At 45.8% G+C, this 15,090-nt stretch overlaps 1 protein-coding gene across 8 annotated transcripts in view; it reads right to left on the bottom strand.

Annotated features, from left to right (window-relative positions):
* Window positions 1-15,090, bottom strand: part of CLOCK (clock circadian regulator) — a 430,837-nt gene that overhangs the window by 297,178 nt on the left and 118,569 nt on the right. For 4 of the 8 annotated variants that reach the window (XM_029587432.1, XM_029587438.1, XM_029587466.1 and 1 more), the window contains one exon: window positions 14,956-15,042. The exons of 2 other annotated variants lie outside the window; for them this stretch is intronic. In XM_029587432.1, the coding sequence (XP_029443292.1) occupies window positions 14,956-15,042 (87 nt within the window). Of the gene's footprint in view, window positions 1-14,955; window positions 15,047-15,090 lie in introns of all 8 variants that reach the window. 2 more of the 8 variants (XM_029587462.1, XM_029587474.1) reach the window with 1 other exon arrangement.

Here is a 15,090-nt window from a genome sequence, read left to right as displayed (position 1 = left end):
CGAAGCAGAAAAGCCTTTGCCTGCAAGGTGTCCAAGTCTGCCCCAATGAACGACAAGGTTTGAGATGGGACTAAGTAGGATTTGTCGTAGTTGACAAGAAATCCTAATGAAATTAGAGTGTGTAAGGTTAGATTGAGGGACGACAGAGCAGATTGCTGAGTGGGAGCCCTGATTAACCAATCGTCTAGATAGGGGTAGATGTGAACACCTTGAGTCCTGAGGAAGGCTGCAACTACTACAAGGCATTTTGTGAAGACTCGTGGCTCAGATACTAGGCCGAATGGAAGCACTCGGTACTGATAGTGCTTGGGGCCTACTAGAAACCTCAGGTATTTGCGATGAGATGGAGTTATCGCAATATGAGCGAATGCGTCCTAGAGGTCCAGAGAGCACAGCCAGTCTCCTCTTTGTAGAAGAGGAAGAAGCGAGCCTAAGGTTACCATTTTGAATTTCTCTCGCTGGAGGTACTTGTTGAGGGGCCGTAGGTCCAGAATCGGACAAACGCCTCCCGAATTTTGGGGATTAGAAAGTACCGGGAATAGAAGCCTAGGCCGTGCTGAGAGTAGGGTACGGCTTCTATTGCCTTGGACTTGAGGAGGGAGACCTCCTGATCCAGAAGGATGGAGTGATCTGATGTTCTCCACGTCGGTAGAGGTGGAGAGTCCGGTGGCACGGAGAGAAAGTTCAGATGGTAACCCTGAGCAACTATCGCCAGTATCCATTGGTCTGAGGTGATTCAGTGCCATATGTTGTTGAAGTGGCACAGTCGACCTCCCACTGGTATATGAGGCAATGGAAGCTGGGTGCTGCTCTCTAGGTGGAAGTCAAAAACCCGAAGCAGGCCCTGGTTGAGGAGCTGCTTGCGGTTTTTGTTTCTGACGAGACTGGGCTTCTTGAAAAGGTCTCGTGGAACGGGATCTGGTTGGTGGCGGGTAGGACTTCTTCGGGCGGAAGAATGACTTCTTTGAGTCCTTTCGGAAGGGCTGTTTTGAAGAGTAGTCAGAAGGCATCAGAGAGAGCTGTCTTAGGGTCTCATGATGGTCCTTAAGTTCCACCACCGTCTGTTGAATCTGTTCACCAAACAGATTATCTCCTACACAGGGTAGGTCGGATAACCTGTCTTGTACCTCAGGGCGAAGGTCGGAAGATTTGAGCCAGGCCCATCTCCTTGCCGAAATAGCGGCTGCAGATACCCTAGTAACAGTGTCAAAGATATCATAAGATGATCTGATCTCATGCTTGCCTGCCACTCGGTCATGGTAGGAATTTTGTATAGGGTGAGTATGTGATAAGTGCTTGCAACTCACTAACTCTCCTAGCAGATGTAATGGCTATTAAGAAGATAGTCTTCAAAGTGAGAAATTTAAGATCACAGGAATCCATGGGTTCAAAAGGAGAACGCATGAGCCTCATTAGTACTACATTAAGGTCCCATTCTGTGACTGGTGGTTGGTGTGGAGGTTTAAGTTTGTATTGAGACAATAGTGAAGTGTTGTTGTCAAAATGAATCAACCGAAGATTACAGCAGATTGGTTGCAGAAGGAGTTGGGTTTAAACTGGAAACAAGTTTTTTAAGACAGATTGTCCATAGGCTGAATCTTGTCTTCCCTGTTTGTCCAGACAGTAATGAGCTGCAAAGGTGTGAAGAGAAGTCCATGTTGCTGCTTTACATATGTCAAGGATTGGCACTGAACGATAGTGTGCTACTGAGGTTGACATTGCTTTTACTGAATGTGCCTTTACTCGCCCTTGGAGAGGAAGGCCTGCTTTTTCATAGCAAAACTGTATGCAATCTGCTAACCAGTTGGATAGAGTCTGTTTCCCCACTGCTTTACCCGGTTTGTTTGGATCATAGGAAACAAAAAGTTGATTGGATTTCCTGTGGACTGCAGTGCGGTTTAAATAGAAAGATAGTGCACGTTTACAGTCCAAGGTATGTAAGGCTGTTTCTCCTTGGTGAGAATGAGGCCTTGGGAAGAATGTGGATAAAACTATGGATTGGTTCAAGTGGAATTCCGTAACTACCTTGGGAAGGAATTTTGGATGTGTACGGAGAACCACTCTGTCATGTAGGAATTTTGTATAGGTGGCGTACGTTACAAGTGCTTGTAACTCACTAACCCTTCTAGCTGATGTAATAGCTATGAGGAAGATAGTCTTCCATGTGAGAAATTTGAGATCACAGGAATCTATGGGTTCGAAAGGAGAACGCATGAGCCTTGTTAATACCAACTTCAGGTCCCATTCTGTGACTGGTGGCAGAATTGGTGGTTTAAGTTGAGTCAAACCTCTCATAAACCTACTGACAAGAGGTTGAGTGGCGATTGGTGCATCTCTTATCCTGTCATGGTAAGCTGAGATTGTGCTGAGATGTACTCTTACTGATGAAGTCTGGAGGCCGGAGTCTGAAAGATGGTATAAGTAGTCTAGTAGAGAAGTTGTGGGGCAGGTGAGAGGATCAATACTCTTTTGCCTGCACCACAAAGTAAACCTTTTCCATTTCGAAGAATAGTTCTTTCGTGTGGAAGGTTTACGTGAAGCTATAAGCACTTGAGAGACATTGGTTGAAAGATTGAGTGGTTGTAAAATCAAGCTTTCAACATCCATGCTGAAAGGGATAGGGATTGAAGGTTTGGATGGCACAACCGACCCTGATCCTGAGTTATGAGAGTGGGAGCTACACCCAGGCGAATTGGATCCCTGACTGAAAGATCTAGAAGTGTGGGAAACCATACTTGTCGCAGCCAATACGGGGCTATGAGGATCATGGTTCCCTTGTCCTGTTGTAGCTTCACTAGAGTTTTGGTTATGAGCGGTATTGGAGGATACGCGTATAGTAGGCCTGAGTTCCAAGGGCGAGCAAAGGCGTCCTTGGCTGGCTGCTGTTTGTGTAGGGAACAGAAGTTGTTCACTTTGTGGTTCAGATGTGATGCAAAGAGGTCTATTGTTGGTTGTCCCCAACGTTGGAATATCCTGGTCACCACTGAGGGATCCGGGGACCACTCGTGTGGTTGGAATTGACGACTGAGTCGATCTGCCACTACATTGTGTATGCCTGCCAGATAAGTGGCCCGGAGGAATATTTATTTATTTTATTTATTTAACAGTTTTTTATACCGACCTTCATAGTAAATAACCATATCGGATCGGTTTACATTTAACAAGGGTATAACTGGAGTAACAATTCAAGTAAGCGAAAGATAACAATAGGTAGGAATAGGTCAAAGTTACAATCAACAGGGAAAGAGAACTTGGAGGCTTGCGACAAGCTGGAAAGAAGATAAGGCAGGAAATAAGTATAAAGTGTTACCATAGAGCGTACAGGTTCAAGCTTAAAGGTGCTTTAACCTGGAAGTGTCAGAGTCCATTGTTCGTGAGTATAAATGTCAGACCGGGTTAAGAGTGACGGACAACTAGTGATTGTCTGGTGGATCGGTGAAGGCTTGGTGAAAGAGCCAGGTTTTAAGTCTTTTTCTGAAAGTTAAAAGACATGGCTCCAATCTGAGATTTGATGAAATGCTATTCCAGATGGAAGGGCCTGCTATCGAAAAAGCTCTGTCTTTGGTTGTAGAGAGGCGTGAGGCTTTGGTGGGGGGATATTTCAGGGTGCCTTTGTGAATATCTCTAGTTGGTCTGTTCGAGGAGTGGAGTTTGAATGGGATTTCCAGGTCGAGTTGAAGTTGATGGTGGATGGTTTTGTGGATTAAGGTGATTGATTTGTATAGAATTCTGAAATTTACTGGTAGCCAATGTAGGTTCCTGAGGATGGGTGAGATGTGTTCGCCGCGGCTAGTACTGGTCAGCAATCTCGCTGCCGCGTTTTGTATCATCTGCAGTGGTTTGGTAGTGGATTTGGGGAGGCCTAGGAAAAGGGCACTGCAGTAGTCTATTTTGGCGAACAGAAGCGCTTGGAGGACTGTCCTGAAGTCATGGAAGAATAAGAGTGGTTTAAGTCGTTTTAGAACCTGTAGTCTGTAGAAGCAGTCCTTGGAGGTTGTATTGACCATTTTCTTTAGGTTTAGTCGATTGTCAAGAATTACCCCAAGGTCTCTAACCTGCTTACAGGTAGTGAGAGAATTGTGTGGTGATGGTGGCGAGATATTGTTTTCATTTGAGGAGATGTGGAGAAGCTCTGTCTTAGAGGCGTTGAGTACCAAGTTTAAACTGTTGAGTAGATTAGTGATGGATAAAAGGCAGTTATTCCAATGGGTAAGCGCTTTTGAGATTGATTCAGTTATGGGGATTAGAATCTGCACGTCGTCTGCGTACAGATAATGAATTAGGTTGAGATCTGTTAACAGTTGGCAGAGGGGGAGGAGGTATATGTTAAAGAGGGTTGGAGATAAGGAGGATCCTTGTGGTACACCAAGAGTTGATTTTGTTAAGGGTGACTCTTTATTGTTGATTTTGACTTTAAAAGTCCTATTGCTGAGGAAGGACTTGAACCAGTTGTGGGCAGATCCGGAGATGCCGATATCTGCTAGGCGATCCAGCAGAATGGTATGGTTGACGGTGTCAAATGCCGCCGAGATATCTAACAGGACTAATAAAAAGGAGTGTCCTTTGTCTAACCCCATAATAATATGGTCTGTAAGTGAAATGAGGAGGGTTTCCGTGTTGCGTGATTTGCGGAAACCATATTGCGAAGGTTATAGGATCTTGTGGTCTTCTAGGTATTCAGAGAGCTGGGTGTTTACCAGTTTCTCCGTTAGTTTGGCAACGAATGGGAGGTTAGAGATGGGTCTGAAATTAGCTAGTACATTAGGGTCTAAGTTGTGTTTCTTGAGGAGGGGCTTGAGTGAGGCGGTTTTCAGACTGTCTGGGTAGCTTCCTTGAGTTAGAAGGCTGTTGATGATGCTGGTCAGAGGTCCTGAGATCGCGTTTGGGATGAGAAGCAGGAGTCTCGATGGGATATTATCAGCCGGATGGCTTGATGGTTTCTGACTTTTTAGAAGGGATTCAATCTCTTTAGTGGAGATTGATTCGAAACTGTCAAATTTGGGTCTAGTAAGAGAATTGGGATTCTCGCCTGACTTGAGAGGTGTTGTATTGGGAGGAAGGAGGGCGAGGGTATTTAAGATCTTCTGTTGAAAGAATGAAGCGAGCTCATTGGCCTTGGAAAGAGCTTGTTCGTCTGGAATAGGTGGGGGGGTAGATTTAGTGATTTGTGTTACGTAAGCAAATAGGGCCTGGGCATCAAACTGGAAATGGTGTATTTTGTTTGCATAGTATTCCTTTTTTTTCTGTAGAATGGCGGTCCTGTAGTGATGTAAGAATCCCTTGTATGTTGAAAGGGTAGATGTGTTAGGGGTTTTGCGCCATCTATTTTCTTTATGGCGTAGGACCTGTTTCATCGGTTTAAGTTCAGTGCTGAACCAGGGTTGATTTCCCTTTTTTGTTGGGTTGATTGATTTGGAGACTATTGGGCACCATTTGTTTGCGACTGCTTCTGTAATCTTTTGCCAGGAGGATAGGGCTGAGTCAGGGTTAGCTAGGTCTAAGTTAGAGAGTTCTTTGGAGAGCTGATCACTGAGTATATCAGATGGACATGCTTTCCTGAATTGAATGGTAGCGAGGTGTGGAGAGGAGTGTGTGTTTGAGTGTGGAGAAGGAAGATTCTATCAGGAAATGATCTGACCAAGGGATTGGGGTACAGGTAGGTTCTATTGTGCAAGTGAAGTTAGAATTGATGAATATTAGATCCAGAGTGTGTCCAGCTTTATGTGTGGGGCTGTTGATGGTCTGAATGAATCCCATAGCACCGAGGGTGGTGAGGAGGGCTTCGCAGTTCGCAGAGCGAGGTGTTGTGTTTGTATGGAGGTTGAAATCCCCCATAATCATAGTTGGAAGGTCTGAGTTAATATATTTCACAATGGATTCTATGAGAGGTGAGGGGTCCGTTTCTAGAACTCCCGGTGGAGCGTAGACTAGCATAATTTGTAGATGTTTTGACTTGACTAGACCCCATTCCAATTTGGACTCTGTCTTGATTGAATGTGCGGTCAGTCTGAGTTCTTTCTTGGTGGCTAGAAGAAGTCCGCCTCCTCTTTTTTTGAGTCTATGGAAGGTGAAGATGTCATATGTTTGAATAGGTAGTTGGTTGGTTAAGGCAATGTCCGAGTTTTTTAACCAGGTTTCTGTGATGGCACAGATGTCTGGGTTGGAATCCAAGAGGTAATCATTGAGAATATGTGTCTTCTTAGTTAAGGATTGCGCATTGAAGAGGGTTACTGAGAGTAGCGTGAGGCCTAGAAGTTGGTTCAGTGGTGATGTCCTGAATATTGAGTGGTTCAGGGCCCAGCCCCAAATTTGTGCAGCTTCTTGACAAAGGAGATACGAGCCCGTACCTCCCTGTTTGTTGATGTACCACATGGCTACTGTGTTGTCCGTTTGGATTAAAACAGTCTTGTGTGAAAGGCAGTCTTTGAATGCATGCAGCGCATAACGTATAGCTCGAAGCTCTAGGAAATTGATTTGAAATGTTGCTTCGAGTTTTGTCCAAGTTCCTTGAGTTTGGAGAGTGGCTATGTGAGCTCCTCAACCCAAGATGGATGCATCTGTAGTTAATGTTATCTGTGGGACTGGTTGTTGGAAGGGTAGGCCATTGCGCAAATTGTCCTTGTTTATCCACCAGAGAAGAGAGGAACGTAGTTGGTAGGTTACTTGAATTGAAGATTGCAGTGGTTGAATGGCTTGGATCCATTGTGATCTTAGAGTCCATTGGGTTACTCTTATGGCGAGCCTTGCTACAGGCGTGACATGAACTGTGGAGGCCAAGTGGCCTAGTAAGGTTAGAAACTGATGAGCTGTTGCTTGTGTCTTTGAGTGAATCGAGTTTGCCAACAAGGACAATGTTTCTGCTCGATCCTCGGGTAGAAAGGCCTTTGCAAGGACTGTGTTTAGTTCTGATCCTATGAATTGGAGCAGGTGAGACGGTGTGAGATGAGACTTTTGATAATTGATGAGAAACCCCATGGAGTGAAGTAGAGCAATTGTTAGGTTGAGAGAAGTTATTGCTCCTTGGTGAGATTGACTTCTGATGAGCCAGTCGTCTAGATATGGGAAAACATGGACACCTTGTTTGTGCAATTGTGCTGCTATTACTGCCAGACATTTTGTGAAAACTCTGGGAGCAGAGGCGAGTCCAAATGGCAGTACTCTGTATTGGAAATGTTGATGACCCACCATGAAGCGCAGATATTTGCGATGAGGAGGAAATATTGGGATGTGAGTGTAAGCATCTTGAAGGTCCAGAGAACAAAGCCAATCTCCTTTTTGAAGATGTGGGAGCATGGTGCTTAGAGAAACCATCCTGAACTTCTCTTTTTTTATAAATTTGTTGAGATTTCTGAGGTCGAGGATGGGCCGTAGGCCTCCTGTTTTCTTTGGAATGAGGAAGTAATGGGAGTAGAATCCTCTGCCCTGCTGAGTCCGGGGAACTGGTTCCATGGCCCTGGTTCTCAGAAGGATGGATAATTCTGTTTGTAGATGAGTTAGCTGAGATTTTTGCTGTGGGCAGAAACTCGGTGGAGAATCTGGTGGAATTGATAGGAAATTTAGTTTGTAACCATGGGCGATTATAAAGAGTACCCATTGGTCTGCTGTTATTGTTTGCCAGTGTGTGTAGAAATGGGATACTCTTCCCCCCACTGGAAGTTGTGTTTGAGAATTTAAAGGTGTGGCTTGTTCTCTGGCCTGAATCTCAAAATCCCGCCGTTGGGCCTGACTGAGGCGGAGGTTGCGTGCGAGGAGCTCTAGGTTGCCTTGTTTGGGAGCGTTGTTGTTGAGGCCTAGTAGATCTACTCCTGGAAGTTCGGGAGTAGTATCTTCGTGGCCTGTAATAAGAACGCCTAGGTTCCCTTCGGGGTAGGCGTCGTTGTGGTTGTGTGGAAGTATCCTGAGGCATTTGGGACAGCTGACGTAATGTTTCTGTATGGTCCTTTAGCTGTTGGACTGCTTCTTGGACCTTATCACCAAATAAATTGTCTCCCAAACACGGTAGATCCACAAGTTTTTCCTGGACCTCAGTCCTGAGATCCGAGGCCTTGAGCCATGCGTACCTGCGAGCAGTAATCCCAGCAGCTGCAGTCCTAGAGGCAGTGTCAAAGCTATCATATGCCGCTCTCACCTCATGTTTCCTTGCTTCTAGGCCTTTGTTCACTATGGCCTGTGCTGGTTCTTGAAACTGTGCAGGTAAAGAATTTATAAATTCTTCCATCTGTTTCCATAAGTCTCTCTGATACTGTGTCATGTATAACTGGTATGCAGAGATTCTGGAATTTAGGATTGCAGCCTGATAAACTTTCCTTCCCAAGGAATCGAGGAAGCGGTGATCCTTACCAGGCGAAGTTGAAGAGTGAGGGCGGATACGCTTTGATTTTTTCTGGGCAGATTCAATTACCACTGATTGATGTGGTAGTTGTGCCTTTTGGAAACCTGGAGCTGTCTGTACCAGATAAGTTGAATCCACCCGTTTATTTACTGGTGAAACTGTAGATGGATGCTCCCAGATCCGGTGTTGGAGATCTAAGAGCACCTCATGAATTGGGATGGCCAAAACTTGTTTGGGTGGATCTACAAATTGCAGGACCTCTAGAGTGTGTTGTCTAGTGTCTTGTTCTGTTGCCAATTTAAAAGGAATGGCATCTGCCATATCCTGAATAAAGTTGGAAAATGACAGGTCCTCTGGTGGGGACTTTTTTCTCGGTTCCGGTGGAGAAGGTTCCGACATGAAGTCTTCAGAAGACGTGTCTGTACCGTGGCTATCCCAGGAATCGTCATCATCATCTCTATAAGGAGATTTTGTGGTGGATTTGGGTGGTAGATGTATTCCTGATGGACCTGGTAATGGGTCATCGATGGGAAGTAATGGAAAAGTCTGTTCCACCGGTTTTTTTTGGCAAAGTGTCGATGACACTCTACCTTTGTAGTAGACGCTGGAAGAAAGCTAGATCTTGAACTTCTGGCTCTTCCAGTGGTGGTTGCGTTGATGGAATAGCAGCCGGAATCGATGTCGACGTCGAAGGTGGTCGTCTCGGTGTTGAAACTACCGTTGGCGGTAATATTGGAATTGACGTCGAAGAGGTCGATGGCAGGTGTGCGTATATAGATGTCGATGCAGTTATTATTCTGGGTGTCGACATCGAGTCATCTTTTGTCCTCAGTGTGAATGTCGACACCGGCATCGGTGGTCCCACCGGCATCAGCAAAGTTGCCGGTATCGATGCTGGGAGCATTGGCATCGACGAGCCCGTCGAAATCAATTGTTGTTCCATGAAAGCCTGTGATACCGCTTGTCTGGTGATATCAGACAATTCCGGCGTTACAACTGATGGTACCAGAGCAGTTGTAAGCGGTGGCGGAGGCTGAGGTGTAGGATCCGGTGCAGAGCCCTGCAGAGGATCAGGTATCGAAGATGGAGGATGAGGCCCAGGCGCCGACGTTTCCTTGGTCCGTGGCCGCTTCGCCATCGATGGTTCCTGGGAAGCGGTTTCAGACATCGATGGTAGTCAATGTCGATGCTTGTGTTTTGATTTTTGAGAGTTGATGGATTTCGAAGACAATGAAGGCGACGAACGATCCCCCGATGGTCCCGGGCAAGGTTTTTTAAGTAACAAGCGCTTAGTCGCTCCGGCCGGAGACAACTTCGATGATGTCGAATGAGATGGGATGAGCTGAAGACGGAAGAGATGTTCCATTTTTTCCAGTCAAGCTTTGCGGCCTTTCGGTGTCATCTTGGCGCATTATGGGCAGTTATTTACCTCATGGTTTTCTCCGAGGCATAGCACACATTCGATGTGTTGGTCGGTAATCGACATTTTTCGAGTGCATACAGGACATTTTTTTAAATCCTGTAGCCATATTTCTAGCCGTCGAAAAGAAATGAGAATTCGTGAGAAAAATTTTTTTTCCTTCAAATAAAGGAAAAATGAGACAGAGGTACTCACCGGCTGGTGAAGAAATTACCCCGAGAGATTTGTGAGAGAGAATATCAGATAAAGTTTGACTTTATAGTCAAAAAATGTGTTGAGCGAATCTCAACGGCTCCTATCTCGCGATGCCTACAGCAGCGTGGAAAGCCGAAGACTGAAGAGAGACCCCTATGGCAGAGAATATCATAGCATGCTGGGCATGCTCAGTGGCACCACAGTGCCAGTCAAAAGTTTCTAGAAACTTTGACAGAAATCTTTCCCGCACTAGGGCTCTGTCAGTGACGTCATCCATATGTGAGGACTAGCATCCTGCTTGTCCTGGGATAACTGGGTTTTCTACTTGTGCAGGGAACAAAAGTTGTCCACTTTGTGATTCAGTTGTGATGCAAAGAGGTCTACTGTTGGTTGACCCCAACGTTGAAATATCTTGGTTGCTACAAAGGGATCCAGGGACCACTTGTGAGGTTGGAATTGGCGATTGAGGCCGTCTGCCACTACATTGTGGATGCCTGCCAGATAAGTGGCCAGGAGAAACATTGAGTGTGTTAGGGCCCAGTCCCAAATTTGTGCTGCTTCTTGACAAAGGAGATACGAGCTTGTACCTCCTTGTTTGTTTATGTACCACATGGCTACTGTGTTGTCTGTTTGTATCAGGATAGTCTTGTGTGAAAGGCAGTCCTTGAACGCATGCAGCGCATAACGTATAGCTCGAAGTTCTAGGAAATTTATCTGAAATGTGGCTTCAAGTTTCGTCCAAGTACCTTGAGTTTGGAGATGTCCAATGTATGCTCCCCACCCTAAGGTGAATGCATCTGTAGTTAACGTTACTTGCGGAATTGGTTGTTGGAAAGGTAGGCCTGTGAGCAAGTTGTCCATGTTCGTCCACCAGAGGAGCGAGGAACGTAGTTGTTGAGTTATTTGAACTGGATAGGACAGTGGTTGAATGGCTTGTAACCACTGTGCTCTCAGTGTCCATTGAGTGACCCTCATGGCTAATCTGGCCATAGGAGTAACGAACTGTGGAGGCCATGTGACCCAGAAGAGTGAGGCATTGATGGGCTGTCACATGCATCAGGGTGCGTAGAGAGTCTGCTAATGAGGCGAGTGTCTGTGCACGATCTTTTGGAAGGAAAGCTTTTGACTTTATGGTGTTTAAATCTGCTCCGATGAATTGTAACAGGTGAGATGGTATGAAATGGGATTTCTGGTAGTTGATTAGGAATCCCAACGAATAGAGTAGATTTATTGTGAGCTTGAGAGAGTTGAGAGCTCCTTGCCTTGTTTGGCTTCTGATGAGCCAGTCGTCCAGGTAAGGAAAAAAGCCTCCCAAGTGCAAATGGGCTGCTGCCACTGCCAAGCACTTTGTGAACACTCGAAGTGCTGAGGCAAGACCGAATGGTAGAACCCGGTACTGGAAATGTTGACATCCCATTAGGAATCACAGATACTTGCGATGAGGAGGGAATATTGGTATGTGAGCGTAAGCGTCTTGAAGATCCAGAGAACAGAGCCAATCTCCTTTATGAAGTACAGGTAACATGGTGCCCAATGAAACCATCCTGAATTTTTCCTTTCGTATTTGTTGAGCTTCGGAGGTCCAATATGGGACGTAGGCCTCCTGTTTTCTTTGGAATGAGGAAATAACGGAGTAGAATCCTCTGCCCTGCTGAGGTCGGGGAAATGGTTCCACGGCCCTGGCTCTCAGAAGGGGGGATAATTCTTTTTGTAAAAGTATGGATTGATTTTTCACTGTCCAAGACGAGGTGGGCGGGGTATCGTTTGGCACAGTTAGAAAGTCCAGATGGTAACCTTGAGATATTATTGAGAGTACCCATTGGTCTGTAGTGATGTGCGACCAAATTTGATGGAAGAAAGTGATCCGACCATCTACTGGTAAATTTGGGGTCAGATTGATAGGCAGGCTTCTGTTCTCTGGTGAGTTTTCAAAATCCCGAAGCCGGGCCTGTTTGCAGCAGAGGTTGAGCTCTAGGTGCTCTTGGTTGTCGGGTCTGCGATCTTTGTGCCGGCCTTGATGACCTACCATGGGCTGCAGGAGGATAGTATCTCCATGGTCTATAATATGGCCTTTTTGAATCCTTCCTTAGAAGTCTACGTGTAGATGGCTGGGATTCTGGTGGAACAGAGGAAAGTTGACGTAGGGTTTCCGAGTATTCCTTCAGTTGTGAGACTGCTTCACATACCTTGTCTCCAAAGAGATTATCTCCTGTACAAGGCTTCTCTTGTACCTCTGGTCTCAGGTCGGAGGCCTTCAGCCAGGTCCATCTGCGAGCACTAATGCCTGTAGCAGCCATCCTGAATGAAGTTTCAAAGCTGTCATATGCTGCTCTAACTTTATGTTTCCCAGCTTCCAGGCCCTTATAAATGATGCTGTTAAAGGAATCTTGGAATTGTTGGGGAAGAGATTCTGATAACTCCTGAAGTTGTTTCCACAGATTACGCTGGTATTGCATCATATAAAGTTGGTAGGACGCAATTCTGGACACTAGCATTGAACCTTGGAACATCTTCTTGCCAATGGTATCCAAAAATCTGTGTTCTTTTCCAGGAGGATTTGATGAATGCGGTTTAATCCTTTTAGACCTCTTTTGAGTCGACTCTACAACCACCGATTGGTGACATCACCCATACGTGAGGACTAGCATCCTGCTTGTCCTGGGATAATACTCAATAATTAAAATGGCAGTCAATCAGGAAAAATAAACTTAAAATGCCACCTTTACTTACCCTCTCCAGCAACTCTCCTACACATTTCCCTTGAAAGCACATACCAGGAGCAGCAGCAGCTGCTAAAGTTCTGTCCTTAAGGTCCTCTTCTTTAGGGGACACACACACACACACCAATTAAACCCTACGACCAATCTCTGTCTCACACACACACCCCCAGTCACTTCCCTGCCCAGTCTCTCTCTCAAACACACCCCAGTCACCTCCTTGCCCAGTCGCTCTCTCACACACACCCCAATCACCTCCCTGCCCAATCTCTGTCTCTCACATACAACCCAGTCACCTCCCTGCCCAGTCTCTGTCTCTCACACACAACCCAGTCACTTCCCTGCCCAGTCGCTCTCTCTCACAATCCAGTCACTTCCCTGCCAGTCTCTCTCACACACAACCCAGTCATCTCCCTGCCCAGTCTCTTCTCTCACACTCACCCCAGTCACCTCCCTGCCCAGCCTCTCTCTCTCACACACAACAGTCACTTCCCTGCCCAGTCTCTCTCTCTCACACTCACCCCAGTCACCTCCCTGCCCAGTTTCTGTCTCTCACACACACCCCAGTCACCTCCCTGCCCAGCCTCTGTCTCTCACACACACCCCTGTCACCTCCCTGCCCAGTCTCTGTCTCTCACACACACTTTGCTTAGAGTCCCAATGCTGTGTTCCCCTTTAATTTCGCAGTGGAAGATTTCCCAGTGTTGCTTCTGTCATCTCAGCCACACTGAAGCAGCAAATATTTATTTTATAAAAATATGCCACAGCACTCAAGCCTTTCTTCTGGCTGTCGGGCTATCCCTAGGCTCCCACGGCCCCCCATCTGCCTGCTTTTACGGTCACTGGGAGCTCCAATTGCCCCATCTGTAATCAGCATGGCTGAGTGCCATTTTTACTTTAAACGTGGTTCTGCCATGCTCACTGTTGCTTTGGGGGGGGGGGGGGGGAATCCCTGGAGCAACTGGTCTCTTCGTGCTTGCGACTCACTGCCGCTTTGGGGAATCCTTACTCTATCGTTGTTCCTGGCGCTGCTGCCCTCTTTTCTTTGTGGCTCGCCGCTGTGTTTAATTTCAGCACTTCCAGCCCGTGGTGGCCACAGGGTCGGGTTTCTTCGCCGCCACGGGCCTGGACACTGCCACTCCTCCCAGCCCCCTCAAACCACCCCCGGGCTATGAGATGTGCCCCCTTCTTCCTGCCCCAACAGCCAATCAGAGGCTTCCTCCTTCCACTGGCAGGAAGAAGGGAGGAGGCTTCCGATTGGCCTGTGGGGGCAAGAAGAACGGAGGAGGCTTCCCATTGGCCCGCGGAGGCAGGAAGAAGGGAGGTTTCCCATTGGCCCGCGGGGGCAGGAAAAAGGTTAAGGGAAGTATAACTGGGGCTGTGGGCCACCGGGAGCCGTGACACACTAGCTGGTGTTTGGCGACACATTGGTGTGTCACGACACACCGATTGAGAAACGCTGGTCTAATACATAAGGTCTTCTCAGAGAATACTTTGTATTTTCCTTCAATAAAAATTTCAGATTACAAAAAAGGAAGCATTTATAGAAATGTGTAGCTAAAAATGCTTCCTGCTTTCAAATCTATAGTCATTTTCAGAAGGGACACATACTACATCTTTTTTTAATAATCCAGTGAAAGGTATCATAATATAAGATGTTTCTGGATTAGAGAACACAGCATCAGGCTTGAGGATATTTTAAATGTAATCTACTAGAATTAACATCAGTGACTGGATAATGAACTATACTTTAGGGATGTACAGTGGATCAACTTGCAGTATTACAGCTGTAAAATTTTGAAAAATTTCAAAATATCCATTGCCAATATTGTATAAAAGTAAACAGAGGAATATAATTATTGACTGGCATTTACCACACGATTGCTTCTCTAGTCTTTGGAAAGTGCTAACATTTATCAGCTTTGAAATCTAAGGCAATGCAGTTCTGAGCTGAAAATATCACAAGACAAATATAGAATTTTTACAATGTGCCCTTTAACTTCCACTGCTTTTCTGACACAGGTCCATTGAGTATACAGTACGATTATTTTGAATTTAATCCCATAAAAAACTACCACTGGGCAAAGCACACTCTTTAAACTCTAGCTATCTCTTCACAGTCATAGAAAGACTTGTATACATATTGGGTCTTTTAGTTACGTGCTAGATAAACTACTCCCAAATCTATGCCTGCCATTGCAAGTTCCTCATCATTCCCAAAGGCAACTTGAAACATTTCTAACATTGCTGAAATGTTCTCATGAAATACTAACACTAACTTTTAAGCATACCTGTCTGCAATGGAGCTCATTTTATGACAGCTTATGGTAAAGAATAGAAGATGCCACACTTTAGTCTTGTGGTAGACATTTGTACGTCTGTCTGGGAGGGAAATGGAGAACAGACATATGTTACATTTCTTCAAA

This window comes from Rhinatrema bivittatum, chromosome 1 (genome assembly GCF_901001135.1).
Source record: "Rhinatrema bivittatum chromosome 1, aRhiBiv1.1, whole genome shotgun sequence".
NCBI classification, from domain to species: Eukaryota; Metazoa; Chordata; class Amphibia; order Gymnophiona; family Rhinatrematidae; genus Rhinatrema; species Rhinatrema bivittatum.
Note: the sequence above shows the minus strand (reverse complement) of the source record. Positions and strands in the feature narration are given on the sequence as shown.